The 17,448-nt window shown below is 40.8% G+C and overlaps 1 protein-coding gene across 3 annotated transcripts; it reads left to right on the forward strand.

Moving 5' to 3' along the window:
* The first annotated feature begins 800 nt into the window (after positions 1-800).
* SNRPB2 (small nuclear ribonucleoprotein polypeptide B2) lies at positions 801-12,589 on the forward strand. 3 transcript variants are annotated; one of them, XM_045445360.1, is made up of 8 exons: positions 892-908; positions 1,239-1,352; positions 2,438-2,527; positions 2,854-3,026; positions 7,598-7,738; positions 10,215-10,265; positions 11,683-11,771; positions 12,223-12,589. In XM_045445360.1, exons 2-8 carry the CDS (start codon positions 1,337-1,339, stop codon positions 12,380-12,382), a joined length of 720 nt encoding a protein of 239 aa, XP_045301316.1. In that variant the 5' UTR covers positions 892-908; positions 1,239-1,336; the 3' UTR covers positions 12,383-12,589. The 3 variants fall into 3 exon arrangements, with proteins under 3 accessions (XP_045301317.1, XP_045301316.1, XP_045301315.1); XM_045445361.1 differs by lacking the exon at positions 1,239-1,352 and having other exon boundaries at positions 801-908; XM_045445359.1 differs by lacking the exon at positions 892-908 and having other exon boundaries at positions 964-1,352.
* The last annotated feature ends 4,859 nt before the right edge of the window (positions 12,590-17,448 follow it).

A 17,448-nucleotide genomic window follows, 5' to 3' on the forward strand; every position in this document is an offset into this window, starting at 1 on the left:
CTTTCTGCCCTTGGGTCCCATGCTTTAATTAAAATCACCTTTTTGCACCAAAGACACCTTCAAGAATTTTTTCTTGGCCATCAGCTCCAAACCCCCACCATTCCAAAACCTCATCAATACTTTACACACGTTTGATGAATAGAAGAATGACTGCATGTACTTCTTTTGGATTCCCATTCAGCTAGGCATCAACAACAACTTGTGTTGTCCTGGAACAATCTAGGCATTTTTGTATGAGAGAGAAGATGGGAAGGGTGGTAAGGAATTGTTTTGTTTTGTTTCAGTTGAGTTTAGGCAGATGATCTTAGGGGTGCTTGCTTGGCTATTACTGGAGAGCAAGAGACATCAATTCCCTCTGCTTTGGAGCCTCAAACTGAGTTGCTTCTTAGAGTCAAGCTCATCAGCGGAATGTTTCAGGAGAGTTCCCTCAAGAGTCTCAGGAATCCGAGAACACTTGGGAGGTTAAAGATGAGGTTAAATCAGAGGCCACCAGAGATCCCAGAAGGGCAAAACCAGGGCACCTTGCCAGCAGTTGGTATGAGGGGCTGCCTATAAAACTATATAGGATCTGGAAAGATGAAAGGCACCGTTGTGTGGGGTAAAACTGCACAAAACAATGGCTCGGTAAGGAATCACTGACTTTCATTCACTGCACTACCCACTATTACAGTTTAATCCACGAAGTTCCTACAAACTTCTCCCCTTCCCTAGACACCCTTCCGGCTCCCCAGGTGTGCGCATGCGCAGAGAGATTCCCAGCTGCGGCCGCAGGAGCCGGCAGGGCATCGATCGACTCCGTGCTCGACTCCTCGACTTGTCGGCACTTGATTGAGACACGTGGTGACGTAATTTCCGGTAGCGGCTCGGTTTCCGGCTTTCGGTTTTTGCGGGAGCAGCGTAGGCCTCAGGTGAGTTGGAACGTGTTTTCGTTGCCCGTTTCCGACCTCCCCGCTACCGGCCGCCGCTGGGCCCGACGCCCGCTTGTGGGAGCCGGGAGTGGACGGGGCGCAGCGGTGGAGCCGGCGCGCGTTCGCTTCGGCGTTCGCAGAGGGGGCGGGGGGAGTTTGAGACTGACGCGCTGGTCCCGCCAGGACCCCGAATTTAGGAGCCTTGTCTCCGGTGGGAAGGGTTGGCATCGGGGATCGCGGGGCCGCTAACTGGGGCTATGGTCGAACGTGCCTGTGGCTGAAGAGGCGGGAAGCCCCTTTTGGACTCTCGGTGCCCTTGCTGTAATGCAGACCACCATCAAACCCTACATGAAATGTTGCGAGAGTCTTTCCTCTGAGGGATCTGCTTTAAGTTTGACCGAGCAATTCCTTCTCGTCGTTTTCGCGACATGAGCCCTTTTTCGGGTAAGGAGTGGGGGGCGGGGGTTGCAAGCCTGACAAGCATGACCTTTCACCTGTTAAGTGCGGCCCCTGCAGTGGGCCTGAAATTTGTGAAATGAAGGAATATGTGGGGGCACCCAAGGAAATAAAGCGAGGTCACAGTTTGCACCCGAAAACAACGTAAAAAATAAAGTAGCGAGGTGAGTGTGAAAGAGAAGGGCGAGGAGACCCGCGGAATTGCCCGGCCTGCTGTTTATTAGCTATCTGACCTTGGGCAAGTCCTTTAACCTGTAATAGCCATTAATAATAACAGCTACTTGAAGTGCTTACTGCCCGTGCCAGAACTGTGCTTGAAGTTTATGTGTCGTTCAGTCTTCTGAGTTTTACTAGGTAAATGCTGTTAAACCAGCCCCGTTTTACCGCTATGGACCCGAGAGATTAAGGAACAGCTGGTGATAACCATAGATAGGGTTTGAATTCAGATGTGGTCTGTGCTAGAGTCTGAGCTCTTAACCATCACGCAGTACTGCTCTCTCTGAGCTCCCTAATTTCAATTCAGGCAGAGTTAACCTTAGAGTCAGGACAGCTGGTGATAGTGTGTATAAATTAAGTAATAAATAGGTAGGAAGTGCTTTTGAAGTGCACCCATGAGATATTGCTTGGTAAACTTTGTTAATGTTGTGCCTTGATTTTTACTGGGCATACATTTGCTAGTTTCTTTTTTATTTTTCTTAAAATCTACTCAATTCTAAAATAATCTCATTAAAAATTAAAGTTATTTCGTGAGGCAGATGAAAAAACTGTATTGCTTGTCACAAGTGAAAGATAAGTATAAAAATAAATGCATTGGTTGAAATAATCTTATTGAAACTGCCTAGGTCCTGGTGCTCCATCAAGTTTTGAGCTGGAGAACTGTTTGTTTGTTTATTTGTTTGTTTAAAAAGGGCTAGCAAGTGTTGGAGAGGTTTTAAAGACTGTTAACAAACTAATATTTTCTGCACTTGGGATTGAAAGAAAATTGAGATGTTAATAATCCTTATGTCCTCATGCCATACAACAGTGAGGTTAACGCTCTCCATTTATAACCGAATTATTTACTATCTCCTTAGGCTGTTTGGACCGTTTAACCCCAAACATGGATATAAGACCAAATCATACAATTTATATCAACAATATGAATGACAAAATTAAAAAAGAAGGTAAGTGCTTTTAAAAAAACATTTATTCACAACCAAAGCGTGTTTAATTACCAGCATCTGAAAACTTGTGCGGCTTCAAAACTTGTCATGTAGTCCCCTTTGTCAGTACCTGCAACAGTGCCTTGTTTCTTTTTGTGTGAGGATTTCAAGGCTTTTTAAAAGCAAAAATAGGTAGGGGCGGAAAATAAGTGGAATATGTTTACTAAAATGTGTAACTTTGTATAAATAAGTGTGTGATGGAGGGTACTCGATGCAGTGTCATTTTATGAAGAATTTTGTCATTGTTTCTTTCACAAATAACTTGTTTCCCCTCTAATTTTGCTCAGAATTGAAGAGATCCCTGTATGCCCTGTTTTCTCAGTTTGGCCACGTGGTAGATATTGTAGCTTTAAAGACCATGAAGATGAGGGGTCAAGCCTTTGTTATATTTAAGGAGCTGGGTTCATCCACGAATGCCTTGAGACAGTTACAAGGATTTCCATTTTATGGTAAACCAATGGTAAGGCGATGTTATTATTTTGGGTATAATCACTGTTGATGGTGTGTTAAGTTTATAGACATATGCATGAAACTGGGTGTTTCTTTCTGCCTTAATTATGTGTTAGAGCAAGTTTGGTTTATTTTATTTACACGTTTATGTTTATAGAAACACATTAGTAGTAGAGTTTGTAATTCACTTAGTTTATGACAGACAGGCAATAACAAAATACAATGAGATATAGAGTGTTTATTTTTTTTAAGTTTACTTTTATTTTGAGAGAGAGAGAGAGAGGGTGGGGGAGGAGCAGAGAGAAAGGGAGACAGAATCCCACGCAGGCTTCACACTGTCGGCATAGAGCCCAATGTGGGGCTTGAACTCAGGAACCCACGAACTGTGGGATTATGATCTGAACCCAAATCAAGATTCAGAGGCTTAACCGACTGAGCCACCCAGGTGCCCCAAGATGTAGAGCGTTTAAAAAAAACAATGGCAGTATTGGCAATATTCTTATCTTGAAAGACCTAGAAGTTAATAGCTCAAAACGTTAAAAAGAAACCTTTGTAAACTTATAGAATAATATAAAACAAAATCATGGTCAAAGGAAATCCAGTTGATGTTTCAGAAAACAGCATAGTGAAATAACTCATATCAGAAGTTATACAGTCTAGAAAAGGCAGTGATCTGAGAAAAAATCATCGGTTTAAATTCATAGGTTTTGTTGGTGAATAACAGTGAACAGAAGTGAAATAGTTATGCGTAGAAAGTTTTAAACTAAGGAATGACATACTGAGATTCACATTTAGCTGCTGGAAGAAGATTGGACTGTGGGAGGGCTGGGAGGATGTAAGGGAACTCAGGCCGCTGGTGTAAGAGATAGTAGAGGATTGGATTAGAGTAGAGACAGGGTATAAAGCAAGAGTTTCCAAATGTGTGAATGAATACAGAGTACCTTGGGTGTGGATTTCTGAGTGCTTTTTTCTGGGACTGGGATGGGGAGGGGCCTTGGGGAAAGCCAAGGCCCAGAGTTTCAAAGCCCTGGGTCATTCTGCCATAAACTGGCTCTGTGCCCAGTGTGTTCATTTTCAGTACCTGTAAGATGTAAGCAGATTGGCTATCCTTTGGGCTAATTCAGAGGTTAGCAAAAACTTCATAGAGGAATAGATCATATTTGAGGCTATAGGTATATGCACATACAGTTTCTGTTGCATATTCTTGTGTATGTGTGTGGGTGTATTTAACAACCCTTTAAAACCGTTTAAAAAAAAAAAAGTCCTTATAGGCCATGGGCTAGATTTGGCCCATAGTCGGTAGTGCAGTTACTGGTCTAATCCCTTTATTTTAGAAATGGAGAATGAGGCACAGAAGTTGCCTACCTAGGTTATATTAATATAACCAGTGGCAGTGCAATCACACCCACTATTGTGATTTTTTTTTTTCTTCTTCTAAACTAGGGATCCGAACACTGTCCTAAAGGGTCAGGTAGTAACTATTTTAGGCTTTGTGGGCTGGATGATCTCTCCAGCAACTTTTTTTTTTTTACGTTTATTTTATTTTTTGAGATCGAGAGAGAGTGCGAGTGTGAGCAGGGGAGGGGCAGAGAGAGAGAGAGGGAGACACAGAATTTGAAGCAGACTCCAGGCTGCGAGCTGTCAGCGCAGAGCCCAATGCAGGGCTCGAACTTACCAGGAGATCATGATTTGAGTCAAAGTCAGACACTTAACCAACTGAGCCACCCAGGCATCCCCAGCAGCTATTTAACTCTGCCTTCATAGCAGGAAAAGCAGCCATAGATGGTATGCTAGTGAATGAATGTGGTTCTCTTCCAAAACACCTAATTTACAAAAACAGGCGGTGTTGGCTGTGGTCTGTAGTTTGAGGGCCTTTATGTAGCATGCTGTTTAATTCAGGAGTGGGCACTTTTTGTTACTGGAGCCAAGTTTTCCTTTTCTATCAAGTTCCCTTTCTCCCATCACTTCGTATCTGATGGGCATCATCTGTGTGGAAAAGCCCACCTCAGAAAACTGGGATTGTGCCTACGTACCTCCTTTTTGATAAAACGGTATTTCCTGAAACCAGGGTTTTTTTCTTAGTACGTATGAAGAAATAGCATAATGGAGATCTCACTTGGCAGGAGCATAAGACTGAGTTTTAGTTTAAGTCTAAAATTACATTAATGTGGAGGAACAGTTTCTTCCCGTAGAGGATTTTAAGGCTGTTTTGTTGAGATGACAAGTTTGCATGTGCCTATTACTCAGATACAGGAAAGCTAGAAATGGCTGTGTTTGGCACTGGCTTCACTTTGGCAACTAATGATTTTAAATCAATGGAAAAAGTCCAGTAGACTGATACTGCATTGAAAGTAGTTTATGAGTTCCATTCTCTGCCTTCAGGAAGGTAGCAGATACTGCCAAATCTCCAGCATCCTGGAAGAGGGAGAAGAACATTCTTTGTGCTGTCTTATTTGTGTTTATTTAGGTGGTTTTGGTTGCTCTTCTGTTTTGACTCCCAACATACCAGATCAGAAATGAACAAAATTTGCTATAACTTGGAACTCATAACCCTAATTCAAGGATATTTGGTTATTTAATGCCAAAAACAGAAGAACCGTCTTCCTAAGTGGCTTCTGTTATGAAATCTTTAGCATAAATGTAAAACTTGCCCCTTCTCTAAGCTCTGGGTGTACTGCTTTTATCGCTAATGGGTATTTAGACCAGAGTTTTTCAGCATTGGCCCTTTTGAACTAACTCTTGTCGTGGTGGGCTATCTTGTTGATTGCAGAGTGTTTAACAGCATCCTTGGCCCCTGTCTACTACACGCCAGTAGCATGACGACCCACAGTGTCTCCATTCGGTAGCACCAGCCTTCTTCTGTGGGCAAAATCACCTCTGATTTGAGAATCACTAGTGTAGACCAGGCAGCTAAGAATGGTGGCTGAGGTCAGAGATTTTCACAGGTGACTGTGTCATAAGGATAGACACAAGATCACCCAAGATCTGTTCAGGTCAGGGAGAAGGTTGAAGAACTAGGGGAGATGAGAGGGAGTCCTTGGGACTAAGTCAGCGTTAGTTTAAGTCTGTTCCTTCTGGTTAGATGATGCCATGCAAAACCACAGTTGTTTGCAGGATAAGACCACTTAGAAACCCTGTGCTGCAGCAGCCGGGAGCAGCCAGAGAAAGTGCTGAATACTAAGGTGAGGGTAGGCATGCTCTCCTCTTGCTGCCTCAGTATACTCATCTCTAGCTGAGGTAAAGAAAAGGCAGACTTGCTTTTGATTTTGACAAATTTCCTCCTTTAAACCCATGACACTTTAGAAGGTCTCTGGTTTCCCTGCGGACTGAGATTAAATTCTTACTCTGTAAGGCGAATTTAGATAGTAATTTGTAGGACTCTTGTGTTTTGATATGGTCAGAGAACTTGTTTCAGCTCATTCAGCTACAGAGAAGAAAGGTTTCCTTGAAGTGGAAGTTGCCGTTTGCAGATAGATGCACCCTAGAAAATAGTTGTAACTCCTAGCACCAATTTTGGGATGGGTGATTGAATCTAGCTGTGTGGTAATGCTCTGGGCCACAGCCGTGCTACTCGAAGTGTGGGCCCCACCGTCCACTTTGTGCTTCGTACAAGTACAGGATCTCAGGCCTCACTCAGACCTACTGCATCAGAATCTGCAGTCTTACAAGCACTCAAGGTAGTTGGAAAGTACATTAATGTTTACAAAATGCTCTCCTAGACCAGTGTTTTTAAACGCCTGCCTGCTGTCTCAGTAGCATGTCCCTGCTGGCTTGGGCATAGTAAGAAGGAGCAGGTGGCCTGGGTGCCTAGTTGCGATGCCATCCTTTGTTTCTTTTCAAAGCATTTTACAGTTTAAGTTGATGCCGCTATTGGTCATTTTGTTGAAAAACAATAGATCGGGGCACCTGGGTGGCTCAGTAGGTTAAGTGTCCGATCTTAATTCAGCTCAGGTTATGATCGCAATGGTTTCATGGGTTTGAGCCCCACATCGGGCTCTGTGCTGACAGTATGCAGCCTGCTTGGGATTCTCTCTCTCCCTCTCTCTCTGCTCCTCCTGTGCTTGTTCTCTTTCTCAAAATGATTAAATAAACTTAAAAAAATGTATAAAAATACTAAAAAATATATACAAATAGCAGATTGGATTCAAAGGGAAATTCTTCTCAAACTTTAGTACTTAACTTTGAAAATCTCAAATTCCATATGACACATTCTACAGCTAATTGACACAGCTCGACCCTTATATTGAGACTCCCTGCTAAGCAGCAAACAACTTTCCAGTGCACTTTCCTGTTTTATGAAATGGAGAGAAGCAGTGGTGCAGATATTGCAAAGTTCTGTTATTCCCATATGAAAATGTGTGGGTTTTCTTCTGATAAACCTAGTTGATTCTGACTTTGTCTAAAAATTGTGAATCACAGACCACAATTTATTTTCACTGGGTGTGTTAGACAGATTTCCTTAGGGATGTGTTACAAACTAGCATGTAGTGTATTTGTGTAATGAAATTTGAAATATTAACGAGTAGTGTAAACAGCCTTCAGCGTAATTGAAAGTAACCTGTCTCCACAAAATTAAAACAGCGAATCCAGTATGCAAAAACAGATTCTGATATAATATCTAAAATGCGTGGCACTTTTGCCGACAAAGAAAAGAAGAAGGAAAAGAAAAAAGCAAAAACAGTGGAACAGACTGCAACAACTGCCAACAAAAAACCTGGCCAGGTAAGACAGACCAAAGCTCCTGGGTCTGCTGGTGCTGCAGACTTGGTGGAGGGGTCCGTCTTCCGCTTACGGGAGAGTCTCCGAGGCGTGTGTGTATGTTTGTGCCTATGTGTGTTTCAAGGTGGACTTTTAAGAAGCTGGAATGGTTGAGTTCTTATAGGATTCCAAGACTTATGTTTAAGCACCAAATTAAAACATAAACCTGTACATCTGCAGATTTATATGAAACAGTTTTGTTTGAATTTGGCATCCAGTTCCATCGTTCTTCAAAATCTGTTAATATCTATTGGCTTATTTCTCAACTTCTGCCCGTAAATAATACTGTGGGTACTATCTTTAATCTTGAGTCTGCCACACAAAACTGCTTTCCTTAAACAATTTGGAAATTAGAAATCTAATTTAAAATACCAAATAAAAGTAGTTACTTTTGGATTGAAAGTGATTAGAAATCAGTTTCACGAAGTATAATGGTCGACTTTTGTGTACTTGCTTTAAAAAAAAAAATTAAGAGGGGCATCTGAGTGGCTCAGTCAGTTAAGTGTCTGACTCTTGATTTTGGCTCAGTTCATGATGTCACAGTTTGTGGGATGGAATCCACATCAGGCTGTGCACTGACAGTGTGGAGCCTGCTTGGGATTTCTCTCTCCCTCTCTCTGCCCCTACCCTGCTTGCACTTTCTCTTTCAAAATAAAGTAAAAAAAAATTAAGGAAGACAGGTTCTTGGTTTCTCCATATATATTTCTCAGTAATTTTATATTTACATATTATAAATATGTAATTTTAATGAATTATTTTATAATCTTAAAGGTTAGAGGTTAAATTTTATGATATAGTCCTTAAAATTTAGGACTAGATCTTTCAAAATTAACTGACGAGTTAGTTTTAGTCAGTTAAGGTGGCAGTTCTTAAAATGGAATAAGAAATCTTTTTAAGTTAATGGGTTTAAGTTTTCAAATTTTAACATAAGTGTTCTTAGTTCAGGTGTACAGTATAGTGGTCCAACAATTCTATATGTTAGTGCTCATCATGATAAGTGAGGAGTGTATTCTTAATCCCCTGCCTCTATTTAACCCATCCCCCTCAGCCACCACCCTCTGGCAACCACCAAGTCTGTTGTCCGTAGTTAAGGGTCTGTTTCTTGGTTTGTCTCTTTTTTTTTTTTTTTTTTTTTTTTTTTTTTTAAACCTTTGTTCATTTGTTTTGTTTCTGCAATTTCACATGGGTAAAATTGTATGGTATTTCTTTTTCTCTGACTTCTTTCACTTAGCATTATACAGTCTAGCTCCATCCCTGTCATTGCAAATGGCAAGATTTCATTTTTTTTATGTCTGAATAATGTTCCATTGTGTGTATATATGTATACATATACATACATATATATATATCTGTATACACATATACCACATCTTTTTTTTTTTAATGTTTATTTATTTTTGAGAAAGAGAGAGACAGAGCGTGAGCCAGGAAGGGGCAGAGAGAGAGGGAGACACAGAATCTGAAGCCGGTTCCAGGCTCTGAGCCGTTAGCACAGAGCCTGATGCAGGGCTCGAACCTATGAACCATGAGATCATGACCAGAGCCAAAGTCCAGTGCTTAACCAAGTCCAGCGCTTAACCGACCAAGCCACCCAGGCACCCCCATACACCACATCTTGATCCATTCATCTACTGATGGACACTTGGGCTACTTCTATAATTTTTGGCTTTTGTAAATAATGCTGCTGTAAACATCGACGTGCATCTATCCTTTGGAATTAGTGTTTTTGTATTCTTTGGATAAATATTCAGTAGTGCAATTACTGGATTTAATTTTTTGAGGAACCTCCATAGTTTGGATTCCCACCAACAGTGCACGAGGGTTCCTTTTTTTCCACATCCTCACCAACACTTGTAGTTTCTTGTGTTTCCGATTTTAGCCATTCTGACAGATATGAAGTGTTATATCGTTGTAGTTTTGATTTCGCTTCCCTGGAGATGAGTGATGTTGAACATCTTTTCATTTATCTGTTGGCTTTCTCTATGTCCTTAGAGAAATGTCTGTCCATGTGTTCTGCCCATTTTTTAGTTGGATTGTTTTTTGGGTGTTGAGTTTTATCAGTTCTTAATATATTTTGAATACTTAACCTTTTATTGGATATGTCATTTGCAAATGTCTTCTCCCATTTAGTAGGTGGTCTTTTAAAAACTAATGTTAATTTTATGCAATAATTAAAATTATAAACTCTTTTTTAGAGCAATTGGAAAAATTTTTTAAGTTTATTTTGAGGTAGAGCGTGTACGAGTGGGGGAGGGCCAGGGGGAGAGAAAGAATCCTAAGCAGGCTCTGCACTGTCCACATGGAACCCCATATGGGGCTCGATCCCACAACCATGAGATCATGACCTGAGCCTAAATCAAGAGTTAGGACACTTAACTGTCTGAGCCACCCAGTTATACATGATTGGAAGTTATAACTGTTTTCTCTTTGTTTTGTTTAGGGAACACCAAATGCAACAAATACCCAAGGAAATTCAACACCAAATCCTCAGGTAATATTTTTCCCATGTGGTGCTTGCTCTTTAAAATAAAATTATAAACCACTACGATAATACACAACTTGCATGTCTCCAGAAACTGAAAATAATTCCTCTACAAGACATTAAATTATATAGCACTTTAATACAGAAACTCACTCCTCAAAACATTTTAGTTATTTTAAGGGGGAGAAAATGAAACCTGACTTTATTCTTTACTTTCCATAATGATTCAGTGATGGAATCAAAATGACAGATTTTAAACTCTGCGAAGGCTGGGAGCAAGCATTTTTGTTTTCTCCACAGTACATCCGAAGCCCAGGGCTTTACAGACACACAGCTTGTGGGAATTGGCCAGGTGACAGGCTCTCTTTCCATACTAGTTGCCTGAAACACTAAACCATCTTTTCTAAATAGAGCAAAGTTGTTTACAATTACCCTTGCTCGCTCTTCTGAGAACAAATACATGTCCCTTTGTATAGATGTTTTAGAAACCTTTTAGCAAATCTCCCTGCTGGAGGCCTCAAAGAGAAAGCTTCAATTATATACTAATGGTTTTCTCTTTGGTTCCTTGGATGCTCAGGTCTGACAAGATCCTTAAATCCAGAGAATTCCTTGCATCTCTGAGCTTTCCTTCTCTGACTTTAAGTTGTGTACATCTTCCTATATTATCTACTTCTCTTCTTTGAAGTTTTTCGGCAATTATAGTACAGTTTACAAATGCCAGTGCTTCATTCTCTAAGCCTTAAGTTGTTCTTTACTCATCATGTCTTCTCTAAATGAAAGTAGTCTGAAGACAAATAGGCTCTCAGGTACAGGATGATCCTGTCTCTAGGTCCTCATAACCCCAGGTCGGGGTGCCAGAGAATTAGTTTAATATCTAACAATGGTGTTTGTTCCTACTTACTTGGATGGAAGTAGATGCTCTGTAGGTCTCATTTACTCGCAGAAAACATTGTCACCCAGTCGTGGCCCTAAGTGGTAGTTCCAGAGTTTCTTAAACGCTGGGAGGTTGTAAATAATGCAGAAGATTGAGTATCTGAGTGTTGTTCCTCGGGTAACCAGCTGAAGATGGGGGGCATTGCTGCCTTTCTAGTTAGGGTCTTTGAACTATGGAATCCAGATGGCAGAGTCCTCCCATTACAACTGAAACATTGTTTTCAGTACTATTAAATTCTTAAAACGTAATGAGATTTGCAGTCATCCAAATTTGCATAAAGTGACTTGAACGCCTCCTTAGTTGCTGTTAGGTTTATGTTTATTTGCATGGTGCCCTTGTTTTTCAGCTTTAGTGTTTGATGTAGTGCTACGATTTCGTGTTCCTTAATAAACTGGAACGTAACTCTCTGAAGTTTAGATTTTAATGTGAGAGCTAAATGGTGTACTATGCTTTTCATACTGAAAGCTAACTTTGCTTTTTTCTTTGTAATAGGTCCCTGATTACCCTCCAAACTATATTTTATTCCTTAATAATTTACCGGAAGAAACGAATGAGATGATGTTATCCATGCTGTTTAATCAGTAAGTCTCTTCACAAACCAGTGTGTGTTCTGAAATCCTCCCAACAGGATGTGGAGCGCTTCCGTGGGTTGAATCCATTTATGTATCACACAGCAGTACTTCCAGGGTCACAGATTTGGTTGGGGATTAATCCTGAATTGAAGTCCGTCTGCAGAGTGAGCATATGTAAAGCTGAAGTACCTCTGATGTTTGAATTACTAATTCTAATTGATGAGTAAAGCAGGAAACCAAGCCTTGATACAATGACAAGAATAGAATTAGCTTACGTTATACCGACCCTTCTTTCACCGTATTCCTAATTATATTTTAGACTCTTTCAACCTACTCAGGATTCTGGTAGGTCATGTTACGTTTCCTAGACCAGTATTAGGAAGTTGCTTAGCAAATTTAAACACAGAACAGACATTTATGTATTTGATAGCATTTATGTAAATTGTTTCTCCTTTTACAGATTTCCTGGTTTCAAGGAAGTACGTTTGGTACCTGGAAGGCATGACATTGCTTTTGTTGAATTTGAAAATGACGGACAGGCTGGAGCCGCCAGGGATGCTTTACAGGGATTTAAAATCACACCTTCCCATGCCATGAAGATCACCTATGCCAAGAAATAACATGGGATAGTTGTCTTTAAGGGACTTGGTGTTATTTATAGTGTTTGTTTTGATAACATTTGGTCAACCCATTTTAATAGTTGGGGGTGAGGGGGAGTGAAAGTGAAATTTTGGTGAATGATTTAAATAGCTGGTCTTTGTTTAGCCTGGTGAACTATAAAATATGAAGGCCTTAATTTTGTACAATAAACTATTATTTGTACTCTATACATAACGTTTCATTCATTTCACTGTCCTGTCAGCAAATGCCTACGCTAGTTTAGAACACATCTTACAGTGTATAAACCTGTCATAGGATGCTTTCGTAGTATTTTGGGGCCGCTAATGGCAGGGAAATATTGAATCATTTTAATAAAAGTAAAGGAGAATTAGATCAAGCCCTTGAATGAGATTTTCTGTAGTTTCCATCCTGCTGGAGTTTTTGTTAGTTTATTGGTTTTTTTAATTGAGTTGCATTAGTGGTAAAAATAGGGGTGCCTGGGTGGCTCAGTTAGATAAGCATCTGACTCTTGATCTCGGCTCAGGTCACAATCTCATCATTCATGAGCTCGAGCCCTGTGTCAGGCTCTGCGACTGACAGCACAGAACTTGCTTGGGATTCTCTCTCGGTCTCTCTCAATAGACTTTAAAAAAAAATTTTTGCCCTGGGTGTTAGAAGAAAATGAGACCTGGGCAGGATCTAAATTTGAAGTTTGTGCTCTTCAAATAAATGAGCATTGTTTTTTTTGTTTTTGTTTTTGCAGTTAGTAGGCATTTCACAAAGCTTTTCATTCAGCATTTAATTGAATAAAGGTCATTTCGGAGTAACTGTACTTATGTTTTCCAGGAAGAGAGAGGGAAAGGGAATGCTGTCTTCGAACTTTTCATTTTATGTTCTCATCCTCTTGATGTGGAATTGTTCTGAAGGAATACCTGCTTGGCTAATAATCTAACCTCTTCATTGAAAGACCTCCAAGGGAAAGAAGTTGCAATCTATAATATTTTTTAAGACACGTGGGCTGACTTGTAAAGGGTTGCCAGTTCTAATCTTGATACCTCGTAATTCTCAAACACCAGTTTTTAATTCTTTAATAGCAAAGGTCATTTTCTTTAGCTTTTGATTCATACCTAGGGTTATGATTCAGTCCCCTGCTAGTAGAACCATGGGCATCTTTAAAAGTGAACAATTTTTTGCACATGTAGCACACATTAAAGTGACACTTGATTTTTTTTGTGTGTGTTTCTCACTATTTCCCTGAACAAAAGTTAGAATTTGTATACTTACGGGAAGTCTGCTTTTAGACATGTAGGTTTTTATCCCATCACTCTTGTGCATACATAAGGAGGAAAAAGGAAAATCGTTTTTATTCTTAAAGCGGCTACATTTAGAATCTGACTCTTATTTGAATAACTTTAACTTAGTTGTCAAGTTCGTGGACTTTTATAAAATGTATGAACAATGAATTACTAGATAAGACCATACTTCTGGTTGTTAGAGCAATGCCGATTGCTACTAATTTCTAACTCCTTATTCTCTGTGACTCCTTATCTTGTCTCAGAAAAGGTTTCACAGATGGCCCCTGCTTTGAGTGTCTGTATGAGAGAAAGTAGAAAGGTCAAGATGGCTGGAGTGAGGTGAGAGTAAGGGGAATATGTAGGACTTTTTAAGGACTCGCTTAAACTATGAAATGGGGAACTCAGATTTTTTTTAATTGAGTTATTTACAGACACTAAAATTCACCCATTTCTAATGAGTTTTGAGGAGTGACCCAGTTTGATGAGTTTTGACAATTGTATACAGTCGTGTGATAAGATACAGAGGATTCTGTCACCCCTCATAAACAAAGGCTCCCTTTGCAGTTGATCTATTCCCCAGCCCCCAGCCCCATCCCTGACCATAGGCAACCACTGATCTGCTTTGTATCACTGTAATTGTGCCCTGTCTACAATGCTTTTGAAGTTCATCTCCATTGCGTGCATCAGCAGTTCTACCAGTGGATGGGCTTTGGGTTCTTTTTAATTCGGGGCTGCTAGAAATACAAGGTTATGAACATTTACATGCAAGTCTGTGTGGACACGTTCTGTCAGAAGATTTTGAGTGCAGGAGTGACATCTGATTACTTTCAAAAGCTTTTTATTTTGATATAATTTCCAATTTATATAAAAATTGCAGAAATAGTACACGGCTCCCATAAACGTACCTGAACCATTTAAGAGTGTGCTACCTTGACTCCTTGTTACCCCTTAACACTTCTGTGTATTTCATAAGTACAAGACCACCCCGCTACATAACTACTTTATGACCAGCAAGATCAGGAAATCCAGTATCCCATCTGATCCACATTTTCCTGATGTCCCCAAAATGACCCAAGATTCGAACCAGGATCATGTGATATGTAATTGTGTCTCTTCAGTCTCTTGTCTGTTCCTCAGCCTGTGTGTAACCTTTCACGATTTTTTTTTTAAATTTTTTTTTCAACGTTTATTTTTGGGACAGAGAGAGAGAGAGCATGAACAGGGGAGGGGCAGAGAGAGAGGGAGACACAGAATCGGAAACAGGCTCCAGGCTCTGAGCCATCAGCCCAGAGCCTGACGCGGGGCTCGAACTCACGGACCGCGAGATCGTGACCTGGCTGAAGTCGGACACTTAACCGACTGCGCCACCCAGGCGCCCCTAATCTTTCATGATCTTAATTGTATGTAGAGATTAATTTCAGCTGTATCTATACAATATTAGCTATAGCTATAGCTATGTCTGTACAATATTAGCTATACAATATATCTATACAATATTAAAAATGAATTTACAGTAGTACCTCTATTTGCAGTCCAGCAACTCCAAGTTTATTCTGGGCTTCCCCCTCTCCTTATTTGTACCTCTTTCTCTGCTCCCATTAACCTCCATGCATTCACTTATTTGCTTAAATCTCCCCAAATGTAGCCAAACTCTGGTAAGCAAGGCTTCAAGAGGGAAGAAGGGGAAGAAAAAAGGAGCCAACTATTCTTTGAAGCTGATTTGATCAAGCTGGGTTCTTCTGCCCTTCCTTCCCTTGCCATCTGTGGGAGTTGCCAGGAGTTTGGGAGGAAGTAGATGTGCCCGGCTAATGTGGGTCTAAACTTCAAGGTTAATTTTCAACTTTGCATATCCGAATCATCCAGGAAACATTTCCAAATGCTGATGCCTAATCTACACCCCATATCAATTAAATCCCAATTTCTGTGCATGAAACCCAGTCATCAATATTTTTAAGGGCCCTGAGTGATTCCAACGTGAGCTAAGAGCGAACAACGCAGATTTCTACCTTTATGAAGTAGGTTGTAATGATTAGATCATTAGTTCAAATTGTATTTTTCAAAAGCAGCATATTGATAAGTAGAAGATAGGGTAAAAACTGGAAAGTGTTGTAAGATGCTCATGTTTTTTAACTTTAAAGCTTAAAGTATTTTCTGTGTGGTTATTTAGCAAATATTTTATCCCTTGGAAATATTGTAGCCAGCAAATATCTGATGAGGAATGTGAAGCCCTGGCTTAAAATTTGTGCTGTAATTGATTTGCCCTTGAGCAGTACTTCTCAAACTTTCATGTTTCTCCAAATCACTTGCGAGGCGTGTTAAGCTGTACATTGATCTGGCAGGACCAGGGTGGGGTCTGAGGGGCTTTGTAACACAATGCTGAAGGTGCCAGTCTGGGGACCATGCTTTGGTGGCAAAACCCCAGAGTCTCTGTCCTAATTTACTCAGTGAGTCTTAATTTTTGGGTGCTATGAATGATGAGATCGTGACCTGAGCCGAAATCAAGAGTCAGATGCTTATCTAACTGAGCCACCCAGGCACCCCTATTTTTACCATTAATGCAACTCAATTAAAAAACCAATAAACAAACAAAAACTCCAGCAGGATGGAAACTACAGAAAATCTCATTCAAGGGCTTGATCTAATTCTCCTTTACTTTTATTAAAATGATTCAATGTTTCTCTGCCATTAGGGGCTCCAAAATACTACAAAAGCATCCTATGAATCTCTTTTGGTTTTTTTTCTTTATTTATTTTGAGAGAGAGACAGAGACAGTGTGAGTGGGGGAGGAGCAGAGAGAGGGAGAGAGAGAGAATCCCAAACAGGTTCCACACTGTCAGCACAGAGCCCGACACAGGGCTCAAACCCACGAAACAGTGAGATCATGACCTGAGCGGAAACCAAGAGTCAGACGGTTAACTGACTGAGACACCCAGGCTCCCCGAACCTCTTTTGAAATGTAATAAAACCGAAGGGCTTTTCCCAGGAAAAACAAAAATAAAGGCGTACAATTTCAGGAGGGTCATGCGTTCATTCAATGAATACCTATTTTTGAGTACCGAGGATTTTTCTGGGTGCTAATGATGGAGCAATGGGCAAGATAGACAAGGTCCCCACTTCCTGGAACTTTCATTGTGGTATCCGGGGAACAAGTGCCATCACGTGAATAGACAAGGCATGTCAGGGAGTGGTAAGTGATGAGAACGTACCACAGTCGCATGATAGACTGATTGGGTTGGAGAATGGCAAGAATGGCTTTGTGAAACTGGTCTCTGTGAGGAGACATATTGTCCAGAGACCCGAGTGCCCATATGTGGAGGGAAAGCTTCTCCAGCCATAAGCTCAGCAGGGTCTGAAGTAGACACGAGCTTTGCACTTTCAAAAGACAGGGCAACTGGTGTGGCCGGAACAGAGCAAGCAAGGGAGAGAGTGACAGGGAGTGACTTCAGCGGGGCAGAGGGCCCAGATCATCCAGGGCCTTGTAGGTCACAGCAAAGAGGCGGCTTTCACCCTATCCACCACCCAAGCCTATTTTTAGACCTTGAAGCAGCCAGAGCCTCCATTTTTAGAACTCCAGGTTGAGAACTAATTTAGTAACTAAAGCAGGAGAATGTCATCTGGGGATTAAATGCTCGGAGAATACATCTGAAAATCCAAAGAAAGTAAGCACGCTCAGGACAGATCACGTCTCCGGACCCCGGGTATCTGTGCGCCTTGAGCGTGCCTCCAGGTACAACTGATCGCTCAGTTATTGTAAGTTTAACTTCCCATGTGCAAGCAAAACTGTGACTTCC

This window comes from Leopardus geoffroyi, chromosome A3, assembly GCF_018350155.1.
Source record: "Leopardus geoffroyi isolate Oge1 chromosome A3, O.geoffroyi_Oge1_pat1.0, whole genome shotgun sequence".
Taxonomy (NCBI): Eukaryota; Metazoa; Chordata; class Mammalia; order Carnivora; family Felidae; genus Leopardus; species Leopardus geoffroyi.